The sequence below is a fragment of the Eschrichtius robustus genome, chromosome 20 (assembly GCF_028021215.1).
Source record: "Eschrichtius robustus isolate mEscRob2 chromosome 20, mEscRob2.pri, whole genome shotgun sequence".
In the NCBI taxonomy this organism is placed as follows: Eukaryota; Metazoa; Chordata; class Mammalia; order Artiodactyla; family Eschrichtiidae; genus Eschrichtius; species Eschrichtius robustus.
This window is the reverse complement of record NC_090843.1, coordinates 48958707-48984960: the sequence shown is the minus strand read 5'-3', so window position 1 is coordinate 48984960 and position 26254 is coordinate 48958707. Positions and strand designations below refer to the sequence as shown.

Sequence of the window (26254 nt, the reverse complement as noted above, 5' to 3'; positions counted from 1 at the left end):
TTGAATGTCTCTAAGTCTCTGAGTAGATGTAGGATCTATAATACATCAGGAGAACGCTTTAACAGAAGTTAGATCCTTTTTAATTTGCCAAGGACATATGCCCTTATTCCTCTTTTACAGGGGTGTAAACTGAGGCCCAGAGAGGTTGACCAGGTTGTCCACAGTCACAACGCTAGCCAGTGGCGGGCCAGGATTTGACCTCGGTCCAGGGTGACCGACTCCAAGCCCTGCGCTGCGTCCCTGCCGGGCGGGCGTGCGCCTTAGAGAGGAACGGAGTCCGCGAACTGGACGCGCCGGGGGCGGGACAGAAAGTCCAGGAGGGGCGGGGCTTAAAGTCCTGGGGGGCGGGACTGGCGGCGCGGGCGGGCTGGAGGCGCCGGGTTTGCGTCCCGCTCCACCTGCGGGCGAAGGCGCTGGCAATGGGCGGCCGCAGGCCGGGGGGCGGCCGGACTGAGCCCTGCTGAGCCCGCGGGGCCGGCCATGGGCGACCGCGAGCGGAACAAGAAGCGGCTGCTGGAGCTGCTGCAGGCGGCGGGCACTGGCAACGCGCACTGCGCCGACTGCGGGGCGGCGGGTAAGGGCGCGGCGGCGCGTGCAGTCCGGAACGTGGGACGGGCCCCCGGCCCGCCGGCCCCCTCCCCTCCCTTCAGGCCCGGGCCGGTCCAGGACTCCCGCTGGATCCGCGCGTGGCCCTTATATCACCTTCGGGCCCGGGCCTCCGGCAGCCCTCTCCTCGGCCGGTACCGCTTCCACTCGAACCCGGGCCGCCTGTTCTCCCCACTCTGGACCTCGACACTAGATCCCGGCCCCGGGTGCCCTGACCATTCTACTCACCTGCCCTGCCAGACACCCTACCCACCCGGACCACGGTCCTTGACGTCTTCATTCCGGACCCAGCCACTTCCCACACCCTCGGATCCACACATCCTGCACACCAGGGATCCCAGACCCCGGACCCAGTTCTGCCCTGATGGTGCAGTGCCCCTTCCCCACCCGCCCCGGACGTCCCCGGGGTCCTCCCACGTTCCTGCTCCACAGCACTCCGACCCTGTGGACCCCGAGCGTCCCTGACTCCGACTTCCCCACCCGCAGCTCCCCAGCCAGGCGCCTCGGTGCCGGTCCCTCCCTCCGCGCTCTCCTCTAGGTTCCTCGGAGTCCTGACACTTCCACATCGCGCCCGCCTCAGCCTCTCGCCCCCATCCTCGGGACTCCTTACAAGATCTTCATCCTGGCCGCCGCCGCGCCAGGGCCAGTGGGCTGACGAGAGGCTTTCATGCTGATCTTTGTTCATCCAAGGCGGGGAGGCTAAGAGAGAAGGCATGGGCTGAGCTGGACACCTCCCCAGGCTAACTGCCAAGCCCTGCCTCTCCCGGCGCCCCCTGCCCAACCCTGGTTTCTTCACCCAGCTCCCCTCCTGTCCTCTTGCCCCGCAGATCCCGACTGGGCCTCTTACAAGCTGGGCATCTTCATCTGTCTGAACTGCTCCGGAGTCCACCGCAACTTCCCAGACATCAGCAAAGTGAAATCTGTGAGACTTGACTTCTGGGACGACAGTATTGTGGAGGTAGCAAGGGGCACAGGTGGAGAGCATTGGAACAGCAGACCTGGGGTGGAGGCAGTGGTCAGGGCGCTCCCATTCTACAGGGAAGGAAGCTGAGGCCAAGAGAGGGGCAATAAGGAGCCAATTAGACTTGCCTTAGACGAGGCCCTGAGTTCAAATCCTAGCTCCATTACTTGCTTACTTACTAGCTATGAGGCCCTGAGCCTGCTATTTAACGCTAGTTGTGAACCCTTTCCACATCTGTATTATAAAGATACCACTACCCCTTCATAGGGCTGCTGTAAGGATTAAATGCAGGCTCAAGGCAGGTACAAAGTAAATAGTCAGTTAACAGCTGCTGTTCTCAGTAGCTGAAATCCTGGACTAGAACAGAAGTATCCTGATTAATGGTTCATAGTCCTCCTGCAGTCCCCCTAGCCATGGAGGGGACCACTTTTCTCTCCTGACCTGCAAAGATGGAGGACACCTGCAGCCCAGATAACACCATTCTGGCCAGAAAACCTTCAGAGAGCAGGCAGTACTAAACTGGGCTGGCTAGCTGAGGATTTCGAGGACTACTGGGGAAGCAGACCCATGTTTACTGAATACCCATCTGTGCCATGCACTGTGCTAGACCACTGGGCTAGATACTTTACTCATTCATTCCACACGTTACTGTAAGCCTACATATGCTGGGTATAGGAGAGAGCAGTGAACAAGATAAAGTCTCTGCTCACGTGGCGCTTACATTCTAGTGCAGGAGAAAGACTGGAAACCAGCACCTAAGCCTGAGGGTCGTTTCTTTGTGCCTCATCACTCCCCTGTTATATCTTCTTCATCTTCGCGGGTGAGATCCCTGAAGCTCAGGGGCTTAAGTATTGCCCAAGCGTCACTCAGTGAATAAATGGCACAGCTGGGATACGAACCCTGCTCTGTTGAGATCCAAAGCCCATGCAAATCCTGCGACACAGCCAAGTGGCCACTGGGGAAGGGGAGAAGAGGGTTCACACTGCCCAAGGGATGTGGATTAAAAACCTGATGTTTTTTCCACACGTGCCCTCACCCCAGATATGCCACTGCTGTTACTGAGTGCTGTTGGCCAGGGCCACTCCTGGCACATCTGCCTCTGGGTCTCTTGGGTGCCAAAGGCCCCCAGTGATCTTCCTGACCTACATACTCTATGGGGCGAGCACTGAACTTCTTCCATCCTCCAGCTCCATCTATCTCCTGCGGACTTGCAGGGACTGCTGCTGGTGGTCCTGGCCATCTGTGGAGGGGGTGGGAGAAAGAACATGAGCTATGGAGTTAGACAGGTCTGGGTTCAAATCCCAGCTCTCCACTGACTAGCTGTGTCACCTTGGGTAAATCACCTAACCTCTCTGAGCCTCAGTGTCCTCACCTCTAAAATGGGGATGGTAATATTACAATGGTTGAGCGGATCGAATGAACTAATGCAGGAGAGCTGTAAAGTGCTCCGCCTGTATGAAGCATGGTTGTTACAGCACCTCATTGCTCCAGGTTGGGGCTTCCCAGCAGCACAGATGACCAAGCTGGGTGGTGTAGCGGGGAGGAGGGGAAATGTGTCAAACTCCGGGAGGAGTGTCTCCTGACTCAGCCCAGGAGCCAGTGAGAACAGTGGCCTTCAGGGTAGACCGTGGTTTCATTTCACGTTTTTTCAAGTTCTAACATTACCCCAAGTTGCTGTTGTCTTGCAGTTTATGACCCACAACGGAAACCTCCGAGTGAAGGCCAAGTATGAAGCCAGAGTCCCTGCTTTCTACTATATCCCCAAGGCCAGCGACTGCATGTGAGTGGGTGATTTCCTGGTCCCACCCCTCCCACCACTACCCCATCTCCTGTGTGGTGGTCTCTTCTACAGACATGCCCAGCAGGTGGAGCCAGGAAAACATTTGGTACTGTCATGGAGAACACACAGACCTGATGAATGCCCCCTCTCCACCTTCATAGCTTGGGTTGTCACTTGCCCCCTCTGGGACTCAGTTTCCACAGCTGTGAAATGGGGCATTTTCTTTAGGATCTGTCCCTTTGACTTGATGGTCTCATAGCCTACAGGTGATGACTAACGTGATTACGAAGCCGCCGGTATTTTAGCAGAACAAATGTGTTTCAGCTATTATACTTTCTACAGAGTCCCACCTGAGCTGTCCCACCTGAGCTCAGTGTTGCTCCAAAGCAGCTGCTTAGGCCCCACCTAAGCACCTACTATGTGCTCTGCACAGTAAAAGCCACTTTGTATGCATTTAAACCTCTCAACAACCCTCGGGGATAGGTAGGTATAATATTATTGGCATACTCCCCAAGTTCAGAGGAGTTAAGTAACTTGCCCTTGGTCACACAGTGGATAAATGGTAGAATGGGACCAGGTCCCAGGTGGTCAGACCCTAAGACCACTGCTCTGTCCAGTGTAGCATGCTCAGATCTCATGGGTGGGCCACAGGAAGAGGCTCTTGGACTCTCCTGGCTTAAGCTCATGAACACGCAGTGGGATATGGCAGAGTAGATAGTCCAGGGGAGCTGTTGTCTGTCTCATTGACCTAGAGGGCTGAGGCTGAGGTTGGAATAGTATAGTGGTGTGCATATAGCCCACTGGGGGAGATATTTCCCCCTGGGGAGACACTGGCAATGTCTGAAGACATTTTGGGGTGTCACAACTGGGGAGGGGGTGCCACTGGCATCGAGGGGGTGGAGGATTAGCAGAGATACTGCTAAACATCCTACAAAGCACGAGACATTCCCCCCACCACTAAGAATTACCCGGTCCCAAATGTTAATAGTACCCAGGCAGAGAATCCCTGGCTAGCCTGAGCAGGCAGCCAGGCAGCTGCTGTGATGTTCCCATCCTCAGCTGCGGGGTCTCAGAAAGTTGCCATGGGAAGAGGATGCATCAGACACAGCTGACTAAACATTCTCTCTTTTTAGGGTCTTAAAGGAACAATGGATTCGAGCAAAGTATGAGAGACAGGAGTTTACGGCTGAGGGGAAAACAATCTCACCCCCAGGTAAAGTTATTTTCATCATCTTTTGAGGGCTAGTTCTGATGAGTTCTAGAAAACAAAGTGCCTGAGTATTAGGAACAAGGTCAGCAGAGATACACCTGCCACCCTTGCTCTGGCCACAGAGGCCAAGGTGTGGGTTCCTCTGTCTCTGAAATAGCAACACATCGGCTGGTGGGGTTTTATGGTCTGAGTGGCCGAGAAACACATCCGTCTCAGGTCCTTGCAGGGCCACAGGGTGTAAGGGGCTTCAGTATAAATTGCAAAAAGACTCACCCACCGGGCAGACCAGGAAGAAATAGACACCCTGCTTCTGGCTAATGTAGCCCCTGGTGTGGCACAAGCCTTGGGAAGGTGCACGGACTGGATTTCACCTCCCTTCCCGCCTTTGTGCAGGGCACAACCTCATCGGTGGCCCTGAACCTGTGGCAGTTTCTGCCCTGCTGCTCTGAGTCCAAGCTGACACTGACCCAGAGAGCAAAGTATACAAAACTGCTCTTTGAGGACCAGAGGCCGCCAGTGCTTAGCTCTCCTAGTGGCCAGGAGCACAAGAGTATTCATCTACCATCAGGAGCCCAGAGGTCACTCATTATTCCCAAACTCTGGAGAGTTTCATTAGGCTGATGTCAATGTGAAGTTGGGCCTCCTTCAGAATCAATCCAGTTTCTTAGGATTTAGCCCACTTAAGAGTATACTATGTCTTCTTAGGATACAGCCAAGGAAGAAAGTTGAGGGGAGCCCAACTGAAATCATACAACATTGCAAATTTGGCCCCAGACAGGACCCCCATGTCCTGCAGCTGAAATAGCTAAATTAGATCCTAGACATTTTAGCAGCGGGTGGGAGGTTCATTCCACCCCTGAGACCATGTGGTATGGGGTTCATGAGTTGCTTGTTTGTCTTGAAGCTGTGAGTGCTCACTCTTTCTCATCCTTGGTGGAAGGTAACCGAGAAGGGTTCCTATGGAAGCGAGGAAGGGACAACGCACAGTTCCTGAGAAGGAGGTTTGTCCTCCTGGCAAGAGAAGGCCTCCTGAAGTACTACACTAAAGAAGAGGTAAGTCTTGTCTTACTCCTCCCCGAGCGCTGGCTCTCACCCCACTCAGGTCTACATTTTTATTTATTTTTTAAATTTTTGGCTGCGTTGGGTCTTCATTGCTGCACGCGGGCTTTCTCTAGTTGCGGTGAAGGGGGGCTACACTTGGTTGTGGTGTGCGGGCTTCTCATTGTGGTGGCTTCTCTTGTGGCGGAGCACGGGCTCTAGATGCGTGGGCTTCAGTAACTGTGGCACGTGGGCTTCAGTAGTTGTGGCTTGTGGGCTGTAGAGTGCAGGCTCAGTAGTTGCAGTGCATGGGCTTAGTTGCTCCGCGGCATGTGTGGTCTTCCCAGACCAGGGCTCGAACCCGTGTCCCCTGCATTGGCAGGCGGATTCTTATCCACTGAGCCACCAGGGAAGTCCCAGGTGTACATTTTGATCAATAGTGCCTGGTCTCATGTATGAGCTCAGCCACTGAGACTTAGGTACCACACGCTGCTACTTTTCCTTGTGATACAATCCATCCAGTCCGCTAAAAACCACACCTTCTCTTCACCTAGAATGGGCTTAGACTGGTCCATGATTAAGCCTTTGATGATCACTTGATTTTTACTTCATTTATTTATGTACTTAAGAAATATTTATTGAGCACCTACTATGCTAGACCTTATTCCAGGAACTGGGGGTACAGCAGTAAACTAAACGAAGTTCCTGTTCTCCTGGGGCTTCCATTCTAGTGGATGGAGACAGGTGTAACCAAAACATACATCAATACGTAATCTATCCAGTGGCAATAAGTTATATGAAGTAAAATAAAGGAGGGTGAAGAGTTAGAGTGTGGGGTAGAGGGAAGTGCTACCACAGGTGGTCAGGGGAGGCCTCTCTGATGACATTTGAGCAGAGAACTGAATAAATGTGAGTTATGTGGATTTGTGGGCGAAGGGTAGAAGAAGTAGAGGGAACAGTATGTACAGAAGCCCTGAGCATGGTCATGTGTGCTGATTAGAAAAGGTGACCCCTCTGAGAGGGTGCAGCCCTGGTCCCTGTCTAGGCAAGCAGAAGCCTGGATGGCAGTTCTCACTTGTACCTTCAGCCGGGGGCTTTTTGTTCAGTGCACAAACTGCCCAACCATGAGCCGTAGCCCTGGCTTGAGCTGGGAATGTATTTGGTGAGTCTAGAGGACATGAAGGAGGCCAGAGTGCTTGGTGCAGAGTGAGCAAGAAAAAAATGGAGAGAGATGAGCTCACATAGTGGAAGACTTCAGAGGCCATAGGAAGACTTGGGATTTTTCTTTGGAAACAGCTTTATTGAAATATAAATTCACACACCATTGGATTCACCCATTTAAAGTGTGTAAGTAATAGCTTTCAGTATATTCATGGAGTTGTGCAACTATCACCACAATCAATTTTAGAACATTTTCATTACCCTAAAAAGAAACCCCACATGTGTTAGCTCTAGTTCTCCACTCCACTCCCCTCCCCCAGCCCTAGGCAACCACTAATCTACTTTCTAACTCTATAGATTTGCATATTCTGGACATTTCATACAAATGGAATCATACAATATGTGGTCTTTTTTCTTTTTAATTTTTGTTTATTTATTTATTTATTTTTGGCTGCGTTGGGTCTTCGTTGCTGCACACGGGCTTTCTGTAGTTGCGGTGAGCGGGGGCTACTCTTCGTTGCGGTGCGCGGGCTTCTCATTGCGGTGGCTTCTCTTGTTGCAGAGCACGGGCTCTAGGCACACGGGCTTCAGTAATTGTGGCTCATAGGCGCACGGGCTTAGTTGCTCCGCAGCATGTGGGATCTTCCCTGACCAAGGCTCGAACCCGTGTCCCCTGAATTGGCAGGCAGGTTCTTAACCACTGCGCCACCAGGGAAGCCCGTAATAGTTCTTTATATATTCTATACACAAGACCCTTATTGGATATATGATTTACAAAACATTTACATTCTTTTTTTAATATTCTTTTCCACTATGGTTTATCACAGAATATTTTTACGAAACATTTAGGCGTTTGGATTTTACTCTGCTATTGGGAAGCCACAGGAGGGTTTTGAGCACAGAAGTGATCTGCTTTGACTAAAACTTTTGGAAAGGGGCACTCTGGCTGCTACCGGGGCGAGAATGGAGCAGTGGGGAGGCGAGGGTGGAAGCAGAGAAGCCAGTTAGGAAGCTATTGCAATAATCCAAGGGAGGAATAATGGGTTAGATCAGGATAATGGTGATGGAGCTGGTTAGAAGTGGTCAGATTCTACATGTATTTTGGAAATAGAGCCAATGTGATCTACTGAAGGATTGGACACGGAGTGTGAAAGTCAGCAGAAGCAGGAGTGATTCCCAGATTTTTGCCTTATGCAACTAGAAGTCTAGATTTGTCATTTGCTGAGATGGCAAAGACTTAGCTCCCTACGGGGATGATCAAGAGTTCCTTTCCCGTTTGAGATGCTTATTAGTCATACAAGTAGAGACTGAGAAAGAAGTTCTCAGAAGTTCTGAGTCTAGCGATTTGGGGAGAGTTTGGAGCTGGAGTCATCAGCATGTAAACTGGTTTAGCAACCGGACTGGCTGGGGTCACCTAAGCAGGGGGTGGGGGTGGATGAGAAAAGATGTCGGAGGACTGAGTATTTTAGTTATTTGTTGCTGAGTGACACACCACCCTAAAACTTAGTGGCTCAAAACATCAGTCTATCGTGTCTCACAATCCTGTGCGTCAGGAATTTGAGCAGGCAGTGACTGCTCCAGTGTACTCCATGTGGCATCAGTGGGGTGGTTGGGCTGTGCTAGGAGACCCAGGAAGCCTTCACTCACATGTCAGGTGCTTTGGCATCCTCCTTGTGCCTTCTCTCTCTGTGATTGTTCCTCATTCAGGAGTCCAGCTCAAGCTTTGTTACAGCATGGCGGCCGGCTTTCCCCGAGCAAATGAGAATGCTGCCAGGCCTCTCAAAGGTTAGGCCAGGAACTGCCTTCTGTTGGTCAAAGCAAGTCATGCAACCAGCTCCAATTCAAGAGGAGGGGATATAGATTCCACCTCTTTATGGGTAGAGTGGCATGTGCAAACTAGGAGGGAAGGAATTGGAGAGGGCCATCTTTGGAGATTATCTATCACACTGAGCCCTGGGATATTCCAATATTTAGAGGAAAGATAAGAAGTTTCCAGCAAAGAGAATGTGAAGGAATGGCCAAGAAAGTAAGAGAAGGACAAGCTCTGAGCACTTTAGCCTTCATCTTACTCCATTTCCTACATGCAGAAATTACTATTTATGTCCCCTGTTGCTTTCCTGGATGGACCAGAGCAATGCCAGAAGATCTATCCAGTGTGGCCTCAGTCTGGGGCCAGATGAAAAATGATGGGGGATGAAGAGTATTAACCCTCCAAGAGAGAATAGGGACTTCTTCTCAGTCTTCAGTTTAAATCACTGAAAAATATTTCAGGTACAAAAGGCAGGAAGAAAAAGTGCTGCTACAGAGTTAGGAGCAGCCACCGAGCCCCAGTAGCTGTTGTGAGTTAGGATGTGGGTCTCATCCTTGGTTGGAAAAAGTTGATCTGTTTCTCAGTCCTAAGCCTGTTCAGTCTAAAGCAGTCTAAAAATAGAACAAGTTGCCTTTGTTCTTTTTTTTATTTCTTGACCCAAATGGAAAAGTTTTAAATTATAAAGGTAACTCATTTTTATGTGAAAAGTTTGGGTAATACAAAAAAGTGAAGTTTAAAGAAAGCAAAACTCAGAAGATATTTCAACATAGCAAAATATTAATACCCAGGTCACATTTTTTTAAAACCCTAAAAATCAAGAAGAAAAAACAATCCATTGGCAGAAGAGGCAAAGGAAATGGTTTGGTAGTTCACAGAAAAGGAAACCAAAATGCCTGATAAATACAGGAAAAGAAGCCCAATCTCTCTGGCAGTCAAGGAAATGAAAATTAAAATCACAATGAGTTATACTATGTATCCACCAGAACGGCTAAAATTAAAAAGGTTGACAACACCAAGTGTTGACAAGGATATGGAGAAACTGGAACTCTCATTGCTGGTGGGACATAAAATGATACAACCTCTTTGGAAAACAATTTGGCAATTTCTAATAAAGTTAAATGTACACATAACCACATAACCCAGCTTTTCCACTCCTAGGTATTTACAAAAACATATGTCCACAACAAAATTTGTCCACAAATCTTGTTCACAGAAGTTTTATTTGTAATAGCCAAAACCTGCAAGGTATCCAAATGTTCATCCACAAATGAATGAATTAAAAAATTGTAGTATATCCATAGAATGGAATATTACCCAGCAATAAAAAGGGACAAGCTACTAATGAATGCAACAATGTGGATCAATCTAAAAAATATTATTCTGAGCCAAAGAAGACTTATACAGGAGTATGTACTGTATAATTCCATTTATATGCAATTTCAGAACAGACAAAACTATACCAATAGAAAGCAGATAAGTGACTGGGATTGGGGTGGGGTGGAGATTGATGCAAAGGAGCAAGAGGAACTCTTTTTTTTTTTTTTTTTTTTTAAGAGGAACTCTTTTAGGGTAATAGTGATGTTCTAGATCTTGATTGTGGTGGTGGTTACATGGGTACATACGCTTGTCAAAAAACTGTACTCTTAAAGTGAGTTCCATTTATTGCTTATAAATTATACCTCAATTAAGTTGAATAAGAGAAATTAACAATGAGATTCCATTTCAAACCCATCATATTGGCAAAAATGTGAAAAAACTGGCAGCGTTGAGTGTTGGTGAGGATATGGGGAAAGGGGAACTCTTCTATGTTATTGATGGAAATTTACTTCTGGTATGTACATTGGTGCAACCACTGTGGAGAGCCATTAGCAAAATAATTTGGCAGTTTTCAGTAAGTCAAAGATGTACACACTTGTGAGCTAGCAATTCCATTCCTAATCATGACCTAGAGACACTCTCACGGAGGTATACCAGGGATACAAGCTGACAGCAGCAAAAAAATCAGAAACAATCTCAGTATCTGTCAACAGGAACATAGACTGATAACTTTTGGTGTAGTCATTTACAAGAGCCAAGTAGATTGGTATATCTCAACATGGACAGAGATAAAACGTTGAGTGACAAAAGCCAGATGTAGAATGATCCATATAATGTGATACCATTTATGTAAATTAAAGCCGCATGAAACAACACTGTATATTGTTCATGGGTATGTGTATGTGTGTATAAAAGTGTAAAAAGTGAACTAGAAAGATGAACATCAAACTCATGACAGTGATTGACTGTGGGGAGTGGAGGAGGGGAAAAGGACAGGGTAAGTAGTAATTAAAGGGATTTTGGCTTTATTAGTAATGTCGTATTTTTTAAACAAATTTCCTTTTTGGGAACAGTATTGACAAAATTAAATACACTTTTTTTGTATTGTTAGTATTTTTCATAGTAAATATTTTAAAAGGAAAGTCATGCAGTAATCTTTCAAGAAAACCATTGTGAAGAGTGTTGGTATAAATCTGTCCATACTTCTTATGTATGTGCAAATAAACATATAGTATATACATATAGTTTATGTACATTATATATATACTATATGCATATAGTATATGCATATATATGTGTGTATAATTTTTGCATTAATAGGTTCCTACTATACATCCAGTTCTGGGACTTGGTATTTCTCACACATGGATATCATGGACATGTTTCATATTAGTGATTTTTTTTTTAAAATTTTTTTATTTTATTTAGTTATTTATTTTTGGCTGTGTTGGGTCTTCGTTTCTGTGCGAGGGCTTCCTCTAGCTGCGGCAAGCGGGGGCCACTCTTCATCGCGGTGCGTGGGCCTCTCACCATCGCGGTCTCTCTTGTTGCGGAGCACAGGCTCCAGACGCGCAGGCTCAGCAGTTGTGGCTCACGGGCCTAGTTGCTCCACGGCATGTGGGATCTTCCCAGACCAGGACTCGAACCCGTGTCCCCTGCATTGGCAGGCAGACTCTCAACCACTGCGCCACCAGGGAAGCCCCATATTAGTGATATTGATTTAAATTTTCCTTTAAAAAATTCTGTGATATTTTATTGTGTGGATATACCATGATTTATTTATTTAACCCATTATCATTGATGGACATTTAAATAATTTCTTCTTTTTTTTTTTACTGTTATAAGCAACATGGCAGTAAACATCTTTTGACATACATGTTTGCATAGTAATGCAGTTACTTCCTCGGATAGATTCTTAGATGTGAAATTGTGGGTCAAAGCAAAACACTCAACGTTTTAGTAAATATGACCAAATTTCCCTCTAGAGAAGACTGTCCACTAAAACTTTCTTCAGTGATGGAAATTTTCTATGTTTGCACTGTGCAATACCCTAGCCACTAGCCACAGGTGGCTGCTGAGCACTTGAAATGGGACTACGTGTGACTAGGGAACTAAAGTCTTAATTTTATTTAGTTTTAATTTTTTTTTTAATATTTATTTATTTATTTTTGGCTGCACTGGGTCTTCGTTGCTGCGCACAGGCTTTCTCTAGTTGCGGCGAGCGGGGGCTACTCTTCGTTGCGGTGCGCGGGCTTCTCATTGCGGTGCCTTCTCTTGTTGCGGAGCACGGGCTCTAGGCGCGCGGGCTTCAGTAGTTGTGGCACTCAGGCTTGGTATTTGTGGCTCACAGGCTCTAGAGCGCAGGCTCAGTAGTTGTGGCGCACGGGCTCTAGAGCGCAGGCTCAGTAGTTGTGGCGCACGGGCTTAGTTGTTCCGCGGCATGTGGGCTCTTCCCGGACCAGGGCTCGAACCCGTGTCCCCTGCATTAGCAGGCGGATTCTTAACCACTGCGCCACCAGGGAAGCCCCTAGTTTTAATTTTAATAGCTGCATGTGGGTAACAGCTATTATGGGACTAGAGTGTTGGTATCATTTTTCTCTTATCAGTTATGAAAGGAAGCACTTGTTTTCCCTTTGCCTTCTTAGCATCAGTGAGTGCTCGAATTGTGTTCAGACCCTGAGAACAGAGTGGAGGGTGGGAGGGTGGGAGGGCATGCCCTGAGGCCCCCACCCCTGCTTTTATCTGTTTGTTTTATATATTTTATTTGTTTGCCTTCCACGGATACTTGTTTCAAATTCTTTTTTTTTTTTGGCTACACGGCATGCGGGATCTTAGCTCCCAAGCCAGGGATCAAACCCGTGCCCCTTGCAGTGGAAGCACCAAGTCTTAACCACTGGACCTCCAGAGAATTCCTGATGATTCGTTTCAGAAAAAGTTCTATGGCTAAAAATTTTGAAAAGTTCTAAGTTAAGGTCTTTCCAAGCCCCCTTTCAGCTCAGAGAGGCCAATCTGATTAAGCAGGAATGGTGGGATGGCTGAATACAGGACAACGGTAGGATATCTGTACATCTTGATATTAGAGCAAGAACATTTAAAACCCATGCAGAGTTCCATACGGGTCATCTGTTTGCAGTTAAGTCTCCCTGGGGAACGTGATGAGAAGTCACCCTGCTGACTGTCAGCATCTTAAGTATCTGCTTCCTCTCTTTTAGGGTAAAGGGCCCAAAGCTGTCATCAGCATCAAGGACTTGAATGCCACCTTCCAGACAGAGAAGATAGGGAACCCCCATGGGCTGCAGATCACCTACCGAAGAGAGGGCCACGTCAGGAACCTGTTTGTGTATCACGAGAGTGGGAAGGTGAGAGGATGGCGTTGCCATACCAGCCTCCAGCTCGGCACCCCAGGACCCGGCAGCCCCAGCTCGCCGACCCCCTTGCACAGCAGCCTCCTGAGATCTGCTGCTGCTGTTCACCTTAACCTATTGTCACTTTTTTTTTTTTTGGCCACACCACGTGGCTTGTGGGATCTTAGTTCCCCAACCAGGGCCCACGGCAGTGAAAGCACCAAGTCCTAACCACTGGACTGCCAGGGAATTCCCTATTGTCACTCTCTAGTTGGAGACAGAGGTACAAGTAAAGCAGAGCGAGATCAGGGAGAGGAAGCTGGTGGGTACCAGGGGTGTGTCTGGATAGTGCACAGCCGTCAAGGGGCATCCACTTAGCAGAAGGGACTATGCCCAGGGATGGCAAATCAGGTGGGGCCGGAGATTCCAAATATGGGAGGAGGAATGGATCGAAGCTTGGGCAGCGGTGCACTCCACGGCCTTGCTTCTCAGCGTTCGGTCCGGCGCCAACAGCATTAGCCATCACCTGCGAGCTTCTTAGAACTAGAGTCTCGGACCCACCCCGGGCCTACTGAATTAGAAGCTGCAGTTTAACAGGATCCCCAGGTGATTCTTATGCACACTGAAGTTTGGGAAAAGCACCACTTAAAGGTCCAGGAAATCAACTCCATCAGAGGAGAGCAGGCCAATAGTACAGGTTCAAGAGAATAAGCTGGGTCCAGATGAGCAGGGTCATGTGACCAGGCAAGGGTCAGAGATGCTAAGTCGAGGTGAGGCGGGGGCAAAGGTGGGGGCTGACATTTTGTGAGTTTCTTTTTAATTCTGTGCCAGGTGCTCTTCTTGGCGGTCACTATACATCATTTCTTAATCTTCAGATCAACCCTGGAAATGTTTTATCCCCGTGTTACAGAGGCATGGGCACGTTAAATAATTTGCTCAAAGTCACGTAGCCAATGGTTCCTGAGCCCTGCACCCATTTCACCTCCCCAAGTGCCTCTGCTGGAGGGGGGACCCTTGGCAGCAGGAGCCAGGAACCAGATACAGGGACTAGATCTTCCCATAAGGCCCTAGCGCTGGGATGGTGACCGTGGATCACCTTCCCAGCAGGCTTCATGCCCCCTCCACATGCTGGGCTGACTTCCTGGCGTGGTCTGAAGAGCTGGGTTTGGAGTCAGAAGCTGGGGCCCTGTTCTGCCACTCCCAGCTGTGTTACTAGGGCAGGTTCCTTCCCTTCCTAAGTCTGCTTGTTTATGGTTGATAACGTCCACCTCCCAGAGGGGTTTTGAGAGTTGAGTGACCACGAACCATGAACGTGAAAGCATCTCATTACGGTGAAGTGCACTGTAAACATTAGTTGCTACTGTAATTTGTTCGTGATTGTGGCAGCTGCAGAAGAAGACAAACTCTTGTGAGTCATTTCACATCTGTATCATTTATGCATTCATGAATTCACTCTTTCGGCAAATCCTTACCGCGCTCCTCCCCACAATGTGTGCAGCCCTGGGGTGTGTAGTGAATGGGGCAGAGCCATGAGTGGGGTTCTGGGATCTCAGAGTCTCGGGAGGGAGGCAGATGGGGAAATAGGCACTAATGATGCTGTGTGAGGATGGGCTGGAGGCCGTGCTAGGGACACACAGGAGACATATAAGTAGCCTAGTCTAGGGGGTGGGTGGGCTGGAAGGGGGCAGTCAAAAAGTCTTTCCAGAGGAAGGAGCATCTATTTAAGAATTGTGTGAATATGCTGAAAAGGAGAACACTCAAACCAGCTTAAACAGGACATGAATGGGAAAGATACAGGAGTGTTTATTTCAAGGGCCAGTAGTATGGCTTGGCCTCCTGAGAGATTAGAATCAGGAACTGTGGTGTGTGTGTGTGTGTGTTTAAGAGAGAGAGAGAGAGAGAGAGAATACACTCTAACAGGAACACATTGTTCTATAAAACCAAGAGTGCGAGTAATGTCTCACTTGTTTGTTTCTCTAAATTCAATGATCTCATTCCCCAAATTGCCAAGAAATCTATTATCAGTCATCTTTCTCAGCTCCCTCCCTTGGCTTTACCAGAATCTTGGGACTTGTGCAGTGGGGGAGACATGGAGGAGATCCCTGGTTCTCAGTCCACACTGGGCTCACTGCTGTAGTCCCATGTCCAGACTGGCTGGATACCAGTGGCTACCCCTCTACCTGCGCGACTGCTACGAGGACTTTTGCTGCAGTGCCCAAGGTCTCAGACAATTACGGTACCTGGCTCCCTACCACTGACCCAGTTATAGAGCATCTGGCAACCTGGTTCTGGCCAGTCTCCTCCTTCCCTTGATGCCCCAGCTTCTCCCTTAGATGGGCATAAATTGGGGGGGGGGGGATACTCAAACTCATGCCCACAGGAGCCAGGTGGGCAATTGAAAAGTAAAGTGGACAGCCTTAAGGCTGTGGCAAACAGGAAAACCTGTATAGAGGATTGAAACAGACAGAACTTCAGGAGCCTAACAAACCTGTATGCAGGTTGGATTTTGCCCCAGAGCCACCAGTTTGTGACCAAAGAGCCCTTCCAAAGTGGAGGCCTAGGCGGATCTTTCATGGGATGGTCCCGTTCCCTTAGTGCCTGAGCCTCTAGAAGTTTCTTAACACCCAGGACAGGAGAGCTCCGAACTCAGGAATACGGGGCCAGCAAGTTTGACCTGCAAGAGAGAAAGGGTAATGATGTTTCATCCCTTTGAAACCAAATTCAAATGAATTTCTCAATCACCGTATTACATCTAAGTGCAGCACAGCAGCTCTTTCAGCTAGCTCCCCAATTCCAAATTCCTGGGAGAAAGAATCTGATAAGCCCTGTCCAGCCTCTGCATTTGTGCAGCCCTTGTCCGGTTGCCGTGGTCAAGAGTGGGTAGGATCATAGCCGCAAGCGTGGCTGCAGCTGTGGGTGGGTGGTGTGTGGCTGAGAATGGGTGGGGCAGTTCTCATAGAATCAGGGCTTGGGTGGAGCAGAAATCTATTACATCTAAACTCACCCTCAGGATGAGTAGAATGTTCTAGGTGAAAGGTGTGTGTGTGGGGGGGGTGAGGGCGGAGAGCTGGGTGAGGCAGAGTGTTTCAGGAAGAGGTAATGGCATGTGTTGGGATGGGGGAGGGATTGCAATGGTTTTGTATGGAAGGAGCTCAGAGGGCAAAGAACTTAGACTCTCTTCCTGAGGGTAGCGGACAGGACTCTAAGCTAGACTCAGTTAGATTTGCAATTCGAAAATGACTCTGGCTGCCATAAGGAGAACTGAAAGGAGAGTGGCAGAGCAGGGGCAGAGCCAGCTGGATAAAGTGAGAGACGACGGTGGACACTGCCGAGGGAGGCGTTCTCCCAGAGGGACACAGGAGGTCCAAGCCAGCTTTAGCCTAAGTTGCCCCCCGGGTGATGAGCATTCGCATTGGAGGAGCATCCCCAGGTGCACCTGCCCCCACCTGAAAGCCAGTCTTTGACATCGAAGGACGCTTGCTTCTCAAAGTGCGTCCCAATGACCAGCGTCACATCATCTGAGAGCTCGTTAGGAATGCAGAATCTCAGGCCCCACCCCAAACCCACTGAATCCAAATCTGCATTTTAGTGAGGTCCTCAGGTGATTCATGCACACATTAGAAAGTGCCAAGCACTGCCCTAGGCCATTGCATAACTCCTACGTGGTTCGCCTATGGTCCTTTCCCATGGCTCTGGGGATCTCCCTGTCAGTGGCTTCCCACTTGCTCAGGTGATGCCCCTGGGCTCTGGCCCTGTCCTCCCAGATGCCTGTGGTCAGCCCACAGGCCCCTGAGTGGCACTGGGGGTGCGTGCATGTGCCCAGACCTGAAGATCCAGCTGGCTTCTTGCCTCCAGCCTCAGCTCCCCCACTACTTCTGTCTCATTGGCTGTCCATCTGTCCTTTGTATTTTTCTCTGCAGGAGATAGTGGACTGGTTCAATGCTCTCCGTGCAGTCCGTCTCCAATACCTAAAAATGGCCTTTCCTGAGCTCCCGGAGCCTGAGGTGAGCTAAATGTGGACCCCAACTTCCACATCTCCTCTCTGCCATCTCCTTTGCTTCTTGTCTGCTGACCTCGAAGACACTCAGAGGCCAGCCTCAGTTTGTTTGCAGGAAAGACTTTGAGATTTGGGGTTGGGGACCTCAGTGGGAAACCAAAAGCTTTCTCCTGGGGAGTCTGGGGGTTATGGCCTCACCCCTGGCAAGGCAGCCTCCAAAAAGTGGCTCTCCCCTTCGGGATGCATGGCTACCACCCACAGTGTCAAGGGGCTCAGGATTTGGGCATCTCTTTCTCACCCCTTCTCCCACTAAAATGCATGAATGGTCCCTCACATACTGCTTATAAAGTGCTTTTGAGCCCACTTTATCTTGTAACCCCTTTTATCTAGTAATCCCTTGCAGCCAGCAGTTAGATGAGTGTGATTATTCCCATTTCACTGATGAGAAACTGAGTCCCAGGAAGGTCAAGTGCATAACTGAAGGTGTTCTTCACATTCGAACATTTCCCCCTTTGCCCTTTCATATTCTGGTATAAGGAAGGTAGTGGGATCTTTCCCATTATCATTCTTACAGGAACAGTCTGCCTTTCATGGCCTAGGTAATGGGGAGCCTGAGAACTTCATCTGATTGTCCTCAGATGTCTGGATCATCCATCTACATCTCTCAGGCTTGGCTGGGGAAGCTGTATAGTGGGCTGGAGGATACTGCCCTGAGCCAGGAGGCCTAGGCTCTTGTGGATGTTCTGCTGCTAACTTGCTGTGTAGCCACTGCAGGTTGAGTCACCTCTCTGTGCATCTGTTCCCACATCTGTAAGATGGTGCTTGATCTGGGTCATCTTCAGGGTCCCTTCCAACCCTGAGGTGCCGTATTCTGGTCCCTGTCTTAGGCCTGCTCTAGGAGGATTTTGTAAGAGATAGGGGTGGAGAGACCGTGTTAGTCCTGGGACTTTCTTTTTCCTTTTAATATTTATTTATTTTATTTATTTTATTTATTTATTTATTTTCTTTCTTTCTTTCTTTTTGCTGCGTCGGGTCTTTGTTGCAGCACTCGGGATCTGCGTTGAGGCATGCGGGATCGTTTCGGTGCGGTGCGTGGGCTCTTTTTTGTGGCGCACAGGCTTCTCTCTAGTTGTGGCGTGCGGGTTTTCTCTCTTTAGTTGTGGCGCGTGGGTTCCAGGGCGCATGGGCTCTGTAGTTTGCGGCACATGGGCTCTCTCGTTGAGGCGCACGAGCTCAGTAGTTGTGGCCTGCGGACTTAGCTGCTTTGTGGCATGTGAGATCTTAGTTCCCCCACCAGGGATCGAACCCAGGTCCCCTGCACTGGCAGGCAGATTCTTTACCACTGGACCACTGGGGAAGCCCCAGTCTTGGGACTTTCTTAATCCCAACTGTTAGACCCTCCTTGAAAGCCTAAGTGCTCCTTAATGTCCAAGTTTGCAGGGAGCAAAGTGTCTGGAACAGGGGTCCATTCCAGACCCAGTGATGCACTGAGATGGCAATTCTTTAGGAGCAGTTCCAGCCAGACCCGGCTCAGGGCCCTCCCGGTCTGCAGAGTCAGCACCCGGAGCTGGTGACTGCCCGCTTCCGTGGGCGGGGCGCTGGGGGTGCTGACTGCTAGCTGGAGAGGATGGAGAACAAAGTGCAGATGCCCAGCCTCATTTTTCTGGGCCAGCTCTCCAACTCTGCTGACCCCTGCGGAGGAAACTGGTCTTTGACCAACATCCTCAATGCCCTCTTACCTCCCTCATCCACCATCGTTACCCCTTATCCACCCCCAGTTTCCTCCCCGCCCACCTCTCTCCCCATCTTTCTTCCCCCCATGTCTATGTATGACGTGAGGTTCTGGGCAACCACCCAGGCCTGACTCAAGCTCAGGGATCCAGATGCCAGAAACCTGGGGAGCCCAAGTGGGGTTGTGGTCCTGTGATAAGAAAACGCATGGACTCAAAGTCAGAGAAGCTGATGTGTTATGTAGGACAAGTCCCCTCACCTCTCTGAGCCCCAGTTTACTCATCTGTCACCATGGGGACAATCCCTGCCTCCAGGGCTGCCGTCAGTCCAGTGAGCCAGGTGTCTAAGGTACAGTGAGTAGAACCCCATCCACGTGCTTTTCCTTCTTCTTCCATTGGCTTCCCGAGGCCTAGACTCCCCCTGCTCTGGCTCCAGTTCAGACGACTGAGCTGTCAGGACTTGTCTTCTCTCCAAATAAAGGAATTAAAGCCTACAGAATGCATTTTAGGGAAAGGGGAGTGTTGTCCTTTATATTTTCGTTTTGAGCTCACGACTTTCTCCCTTTCAGACTTTCCATTCCTATTCCCAGATGTCATGTCCCCTTCGTCCCTGCCCTGGGCTCAGGCTCTGGAGAACCCCTGTGTTCTCAGAAACCTGGGCTGTCACTTGAAACTCTAGACTTGCCAGTTTGACGCCCTGGAGCATAGGAGGCCAGCATCAATCCCTGGAAGCTCCTCTGAGCATAGGATGGCAAGTTGGAAGGGATCCTGCAGATCACATAGGCCAGTATCCTTATTACATAGCGGGAAATAGGCCCAGAGAGGCATAAGGTCTTACCAAGGTAACACAGCTGGTTGAGGTCAGACCTGGAGCTAGAACTCAGGTCTCTTGACTCCTAGTCCAGAGCTTTCTCTACTTGCCCACCCTGCCATCACCTCCTATGGCCCTGGGTCAGAATCCCCACCAATGACCAGGTCTTGGCCAAGGGCCTGATCAGAGGGTTCTGCCATGTTTATACTTTAGCATCATAGAGTAGCGGTAGGGCTACCACTAGTGTCTGTATGGTGTCCATCGCCTCTAGATGTGAAAGCTCTTCATCCTACCAATGACATGTCTTTGAGAAAATCCACAACCACTTCTCTGAGGCCTGGTTTGTTCATATACACAACGAAGATGATAATATCCACCTCACAGTGTGGTTGAGAATGACGCGCAGAGCCTGACACACAGTAGATCCTCAGAATATGCCCCCCTGACACCAGGAGGGTCTCCTCAGCGCCTTGCCTGTGTCCTCCTTCTGGAGTTGCTGAAGGAATCCTTCAACTAAGTCTTGAAACCAAGACTTGGCTGTGCTGGTGAGCTCTGCAGACATCTGGGGTGCTGTTATCTGGCTCTGTTGAAATGTCAATGTTGCATCCATACCAAATATAACCCCCTGAACCATGCGTACACATCCTTCCCCATTCCAAACTTCCCCTTTTTTGGGGAGCCAAGTTCGGTGGGGAACCTCGGGCTCCTGGGTGTGAGGCAGGGGTGTCAGTGTGTGTCTTTCTTCCCCCAGCTCGTGCCCCTCATCACCAGGAACTACCTCAAGCAAGGCTTCATGGAAAAGACTGGTCCAAAGGTATATCCTCCACTCCCGGGGAGACTTTCGTGGCCCCTGTCCCAGTGGGCAGTAGGGCAGAATTTGGGAGGTGGGAAAATGGGGAAGCAGGGGCAGAGAGGAAGGAGGAAGGGGAAGTAAATGGATGTTTGTGAGTTCCGGGGGTGGAGGACCAAGTGGAGACCGGGTGGCTGGAGTGTGGTCCAGCATCGCTGCAGGTGCTTCTCCCTGTAATTGGGCATCCTCCCGCTTTATCAACATCACCATCGGCTTCTGTCCTCTTAACACCATCTAACTGATCCTACTCTTGGGAAAGCATAGCTGAAAAGGGACTCCTTGGGGGACAGCTTTTGACTTTCCAGAACGCTTGTGTGCTCTGTGCTGGGGCCCTACCAGGACCGTTCAAGTGACGCAGGGACTAGTGATCAGTCTGAGAGAACACACCTATATATACCCATGCTTGGGTGCCCAGCTGCACGCTGGTGGGGTGAGGCTCAAAGTCACAAGGTGGAGGTGGTGGGGGCTTGTGACGGGCGGAAGCAGGGAAGGGAGGAGGGAAAGGGAAAAGGAAGGGAAAAGTAGAGGGGCTCCCTAAAAAAGAACCCCAAAGCTACAGCATTCCAGTGCGGTTTTTTTTGTTTTTGTTTTTGTTTTAAGATGTAATATGCTGACAGGATGCTTGTTAAGATGACAGTGAAAGGTGTTAGGCAATCAGGGTAAAGAAAGCCTCAGGCAGCTGGAAAACTTGTAAAAGGGTTGCGGGTTCTCTTCCTTCACCAGCTGGTGGCACCGCCCTCCCCGTGGTTCTGGCCAGGGGCTTTCGTTCCCCTGACCTAGGATAGAATTTGGCCAAGGCCAGCGCTTTCAGAAGCGCCGAGCAGTGGCCACTTCTGATTTCCCAGCTTCCTTTTTCTGAGACTTCTTGTCCACAGCCTGAGAAAGGGGGAAAATGCTTCTTCCAACCCACGCAGGCAGCACCTGGAGGCAGCAGGGCGAAGCTGGGGCTGGGGGAGGGGGTGGGATGGGTGGGGGAGGGATGGGGCGGGGTGGGGGGAGCGGAGCCTGCAGCGCTCTAGGCCTGGGGAGGGGCGCTGGGGCATGCGACTGCGGGGCTGGGACCCGCCGGTTCTCTCGGCCTGGCCCAGGCTGGCCCTCTGACCTCTGTCCCCCACCCCTGGCCTGGCCGAGCCTGGTACGAGGTTCCCTCTTTTGCAGCAGCGAGAGCCTTTCAAGAAAAGGTGGTTTGCCCTGGATCCCCAGGAGCGGAGGCTGCTCTATTACAAGAACCCGCTGGTAAGAGCCACTGCCGGCCCCGCCGCTGTGCACCCGCAGGCAGAGGTGGGGTCAGTGCTGGTCGGGGACCATGGGGAAGCGACAGGGCTGGAGAGACCCAGCCAGAGGCACACCTCCATCATCACTTGTCCCTAAGTCAGTCTTGTGCGTGAAGCTGTGCTCTCCCTCACCTTCAGGAAGTCCTTTATATGTGTCCGAAATGCTGCCGATGTGTCAGTAGCTAAGACAGGTGTTTCCCGGCAGGACTCTCTTCCAACCGGAGGCTGTGGAGTGTCAGTTGGGAGTGAGGGCTCTAGAACTCGGCTGTCTGGGCTCCGGTTCCAGCCCTGCCACCTGTAGGGGTGCGCTCTGGGCAGAGCACTCAGCATTCCGTGCCTCAGTTTCCTCCCCCAGAAAATAGGCTTCATAACACTGCCTTCCTCAGAGGTTGCCGTGAGGATTATCACATGAGTTACTACATGTGAAGTACTTGAATTCATGGTGCAGAGTTAACTCTCTGTAAATATTAAGTATCATTTAAACAGATGCCGTGTGTGATGTCTTTTATGGTTTGAGCCTTTTAAATTCTGGGTCCCATCTAGCCGAAATCCCCAGCAGAAGCCCCACCCAACACACACACCTCTTACTAAAATGGGCCTGGGGGGCTATCGGGCCTGCAGGTGGCCCTCAGCCCCAGGTGTGGCCTCTGACGACATGTGTCTTCTATTTTCAGGACGCCTTTGAGCAGGGCCAGGTATTTCTCGGGAGCGATGAGCAGGGGTACCAGGTGTATGAAGACCTGCCTAAGGGCATCCGAGGGAATCGCTGGAAAGCCGGCATCACCATCGTCACCCCGCAGCGGAGGTTCATCTTCACCTGCCCCAGCGAGAAGGAGCAGCGCGAATGGATGGAGAGTTTTCGGGATGTCCTCTCCCGCCCCTTGACGCCCCTCAACCTCCTCAGTAAGATGCAGGGCTTGTTCCTTCGGCTGAGGGCAGCAGGCAAAAAGGGGCTTCTTCACTTGGGTTCAGCTGTGAGCCCTGAAACTGGGGTCATGGCTCCCGAGTGCCCTCTTTCCATTTTCTTCTCTTCCTGCCAAAGAAAAGTTGAGACAGTGCACATTATTGCCAGGAAACCCTCTCTGTCCACGCTTAGTTCCTCTACCAGGAGCCTTTCCCTAGCCACGTCTGGAGGAGTTTCGCTCTGGCAGAGCTGTCACTTAGATCCGCTTTTCTGCCCTGCTCAGTCCAGGAGCCTTGCAGCCTCTCTGTCCCTCCACCCTCTGCCCCTGAGTCCCTTTTCTCATGAGAAAACTCTGGCCTGTTATTAAGGTCACAGCACTGGGCAGCTCCTGGGATTTTGGATTACTCCCCACTCATAGAGGGAAGGCTATTTTTAGGGCTCTTCTTTTTTCTGGGTCCTTTCATGTGTCTGCCCCTCTCCTGCTCCTCCCCTTTGCCCCAGATGTGTCACAAGCAGGCTTCCCTATCTGCAGACAGCCCCGTGAAAGGAGGGGAGACATTCGGAGCCAGAGCAGGAAACTTCTGGCCCAGGGCCTGGCTTCTGGGACACCAAGGAGAAGTTCTTTGTTTGGAAAAGTACAGTCTGAGCAGGTGACCCCACACAGCCCCTTTGGAGAAACCCTTATGCCCTTTGAGTCTGACCAGGATAAACACAAACTTGCTTCACTTCCAAAATCCCAAAGCCAAAGAGCCGCAGAAATGGGCTCGGAAGTTGTTAGTGAGGCAGCTGGTGCTTTTTTCCTCTGGGGGCCTGTGTGTCCGAGTCTCTGTTTTTCTCTGTTTCTGTGTCTGACTCTCTGCTTTTCTCTCCTTCTCTGGTGTGTGTGTCCCCTCTGTCTGTCACCTTTTCAGTCTGTTTTTTATTCCGGTTCCCTCTATCATTGTCCCCCTGTCCCCCTGCTGTCCCTTCCCACCAGTGGGTCTGCATTGGCATGGCCACGCCCCCAGCCCTCTTCTTGTTCCCCTTGCAGCTGCATCAACAGAGAGTGGCTACAGCAGCAGGTGACCCACTGGCCAGCCAGCGCACCTGGTGGGAAGGAGGAGTTTTCACCTTGGCCTTGGGGGCCCCGCAGGAGTGCCCCACAGTCGGCAGCTATCAGGGGCTGTGAACTCTGCCAAGACCGAAGCTTTGGCCTGTATCTGCCGGCTCTCTGGGCTTCCCCGCTACCTAGCTCTGGGGGTCTGATGATCTGGTAAATGTTCTCAGGGCCCAGGACATCTGAAATGAAGGCATTGCAATGGAAAGGCACCCACAGCATCACACAAGTGGCATGCTTGCTGTAAACAAGAACAACAATAAAAAGTTAAATCTGAATCTAACCATGAGGAAACAATCAGGCAAGTCCACATTAGAGAAATTCTGCAAAACAACTGGCTGGACTCTTTAAGAATGTCAGTATCATGAAAGATCAAGTAGTCTGGAAACTGTTCTAGTTTAGAGAAGACTAAAGAGACATAGTGACAACATGCAATTCATGATTCTTGATTGGATCCTGGATTTTAAAAAAACACTTATAAAGGAAATCATTGAGATAACTGGGGATATTTGAATATGGATGTATATTAGCTAGTAATATTGTAGCATTGTGATGATTATGCTGTATTTGTGTAGGAGAATGCTCCTGATCTTAGGGGATATGGGCTGAGGTGTTCAGGGGTAAAATGTAATCATGTCTACAACTGACTTAAATGGTTCAGCAAAAAATGTGTATGTGTACATGTGTACATATAGAGTATATACATAGATATAGTGTGTGTGCATTTATGTATGGAAGACAGGAAGTCTGTGTGTATACACACACACACACGCGTACACGGGGAGAGAGAGAAAGCGGGCCACTGTGCAAAATGTTAGCAACTGATGAATCTAGATGAAGTATAGCTGGATGTTTATTGTCCAATTCATGTAAATTTTCTATAGGTTTGAAAGTTTTCAAATTTAAAAGTTGGGAAAATTTTTTTTTTTTAAATCCACTTTTCACTCTTCAAAAGTAGTGGGTTTTCTACATGAATCGAAAATGTTCCTGGGAGAGTTCTACCTTTGTGCACATTTTAGAAGAAATAAAAGCCCAGATAAGGGCTTCCCTGGTGGCGCAGTGGTTGAGAATCCTCCTGCCAATGTAGGGCACATGGGTTCTAGCCCTGGTCTGGGAAGATCCCACATGCCGTGGAGCAACTCAGCCCGTGCGCCACAGCTACTGAGCCTGTGCGCCTAGAGCCCGTGCTCTGCAACAAGAGAAGCCACCGCAATGAGAAGCCCACGCACCACAACAAAGAGTAGCCCCCGCTCGCCACAACTAGAGAAAGCCCGTGGGCAGCAACGAAGACCCAGTGCAGCCAAAAATAAATACATTAAAAAAAAAAAAAAGCCCAGGTAATACAAACAAACAAAAAAACCAATGTCCCCATTGACCATCCACGCACTCTGGAAGGAAAGAAGGAAGCTGAGAAGGCAACTCAGCTGGACCCCAGGACAGAGAGCTATCCAGCCCGAATGCCGGGTGTGGCCCTGCCACTAATGAGACTGCTGGAAATCTCACTTCCCCACCTCTGTGCCTTGGTTTTTCTCTTTCAAATGACGAAGTTGTACTAACTACTGAAATTCAATGGAAGCAACAAGTATTTTTGAGCACCTCCCAGGTGCCAGGCTGTGTGCCGAGCCCTGGGAACAGGCAGGAACCAGATGATGTGGTCCCCGCTGTCACAGATTTCAGCCTGCTGGAAGGCAGCCTGTACATGGGGCAGAACAATAGACCAGTGTTCCGAAAGGGGAAGTGGGGCTGCTGTGAGACGTGTGGCAATACAGTTCACCCTAACTGAGAGGGAGAGGGGAGACTCCTTCCTCTCCAGAAAGTGACGTTGAAGTCAAAACCTTAAATTGTTTAGAGGTTAGTCAAAGGGAAGAGGGCCAGGAAAACACTCTAGGTTGAGGGAAGAAAATGTTCAAAGGCTCTCAGATGGGAAAGAGGAACTGAAAGAAATCTCAAGTGGCTGAAATGTTAGAGAAATAGATCACCCAGGTCTCTGCTCTGTGATTCTTTGTCCCTTCGAGTGACGTGGAGAAAGACATTGAGTGTTTTCATTTCAGTGGAGACCCAGAGGTTGGGAGGGTCTTTAAGACAGTCTCTGCTTTTTCCTTTGATCCCCCAATCAGAGGACAATCAACGTCATCGGGATGTCTTTCCTGAGGCTTCCTGACTGCCCAGATGAAGACGTGGTTGCTTCCTCTTCTGGCTCCTAAAGCACCTTGAAAATGTTTTTCAGCACCTGCTGGGTTGTATATTAAGGGTCGATCTACTTGTCTGCCTTTTTTTTTTTTTTTTTTAACACGACCCGTGAGCTCTGTTGACTGTACTCTGCTAAGTTCTGAGAATGACAAAATCAGTAAAGGCATAGTTCCAC

The 26254-nt window shown here is 49.8% G+C and overlaps 1 protein-coding gene across 5 annotated transcripts; it reads left to right on the top strand.

Moving 5' to 3' along the window:
- Positions 1-420: 420 nt before the first annotated feature.
- ADAP2 (ArfGAP with dual PH domains 2) lies at positions 421-24701 on the top strand. Of its 5 annotated transcripts, none has more exons than XM_068530476.1 (11): positions 421-574; positions 1434-1528; positions 3256-3347; positions 4481-4560; positions 5498-5610; positions 13096-13242; positions 17148-17231; positions 20517-20579; positions 21774-21851; positions 22564-22792; positions 23824-24701. In XM_068530476.1, the coding sequence occupies exons 1-11, from the start codon at positions 481-483 to the stop codon at positions 23856-23858; spliced, it is 1110 nt and encodes a 369-aa protein (XP_068386577.1). In that variant the 5' UTR covers positions 421-480; the 3' UTR covers positions 23859-24701. The 5 variants fall into 5 exon arrangements, with proteins under 5 accessions (XP_068386577.1, XP_068386576.1, XP_068386575.1 ...); XM_068530475.1 differs by having other exon boundaries at positions 1434-1564; positions 21777-21851; XM_068530474.1 differs by having other exon boundaries at positions 1434-1564.
- The last annotated feature ends 1553 nt before the right edge of the window (positions 24702-26254 follow it).

Coding starts and splice junctions, on each gene's coding strand:
- ADAP2 (XM_068530474.1), top strand. CDS start 481: ATGGGCGACCGCGAGCGGAACAAGAAGCGGCTGCTGGAGCTGCTGCAG. Junction 13,243..17,147: donor TGTATCACGAGAGTGGGAAG/GTGAGAGGATGG, acceptor TTTTCTCTGCAG/GAGATAGTGGACTGGTTCAA. Junction 21,852..22,563: donor TCTATTACAAGAACCCGCTG/GTAAGAGCCACT, acceptor TTCTATTTTCAG/GACGCCTTTGAGCAGGGCCA.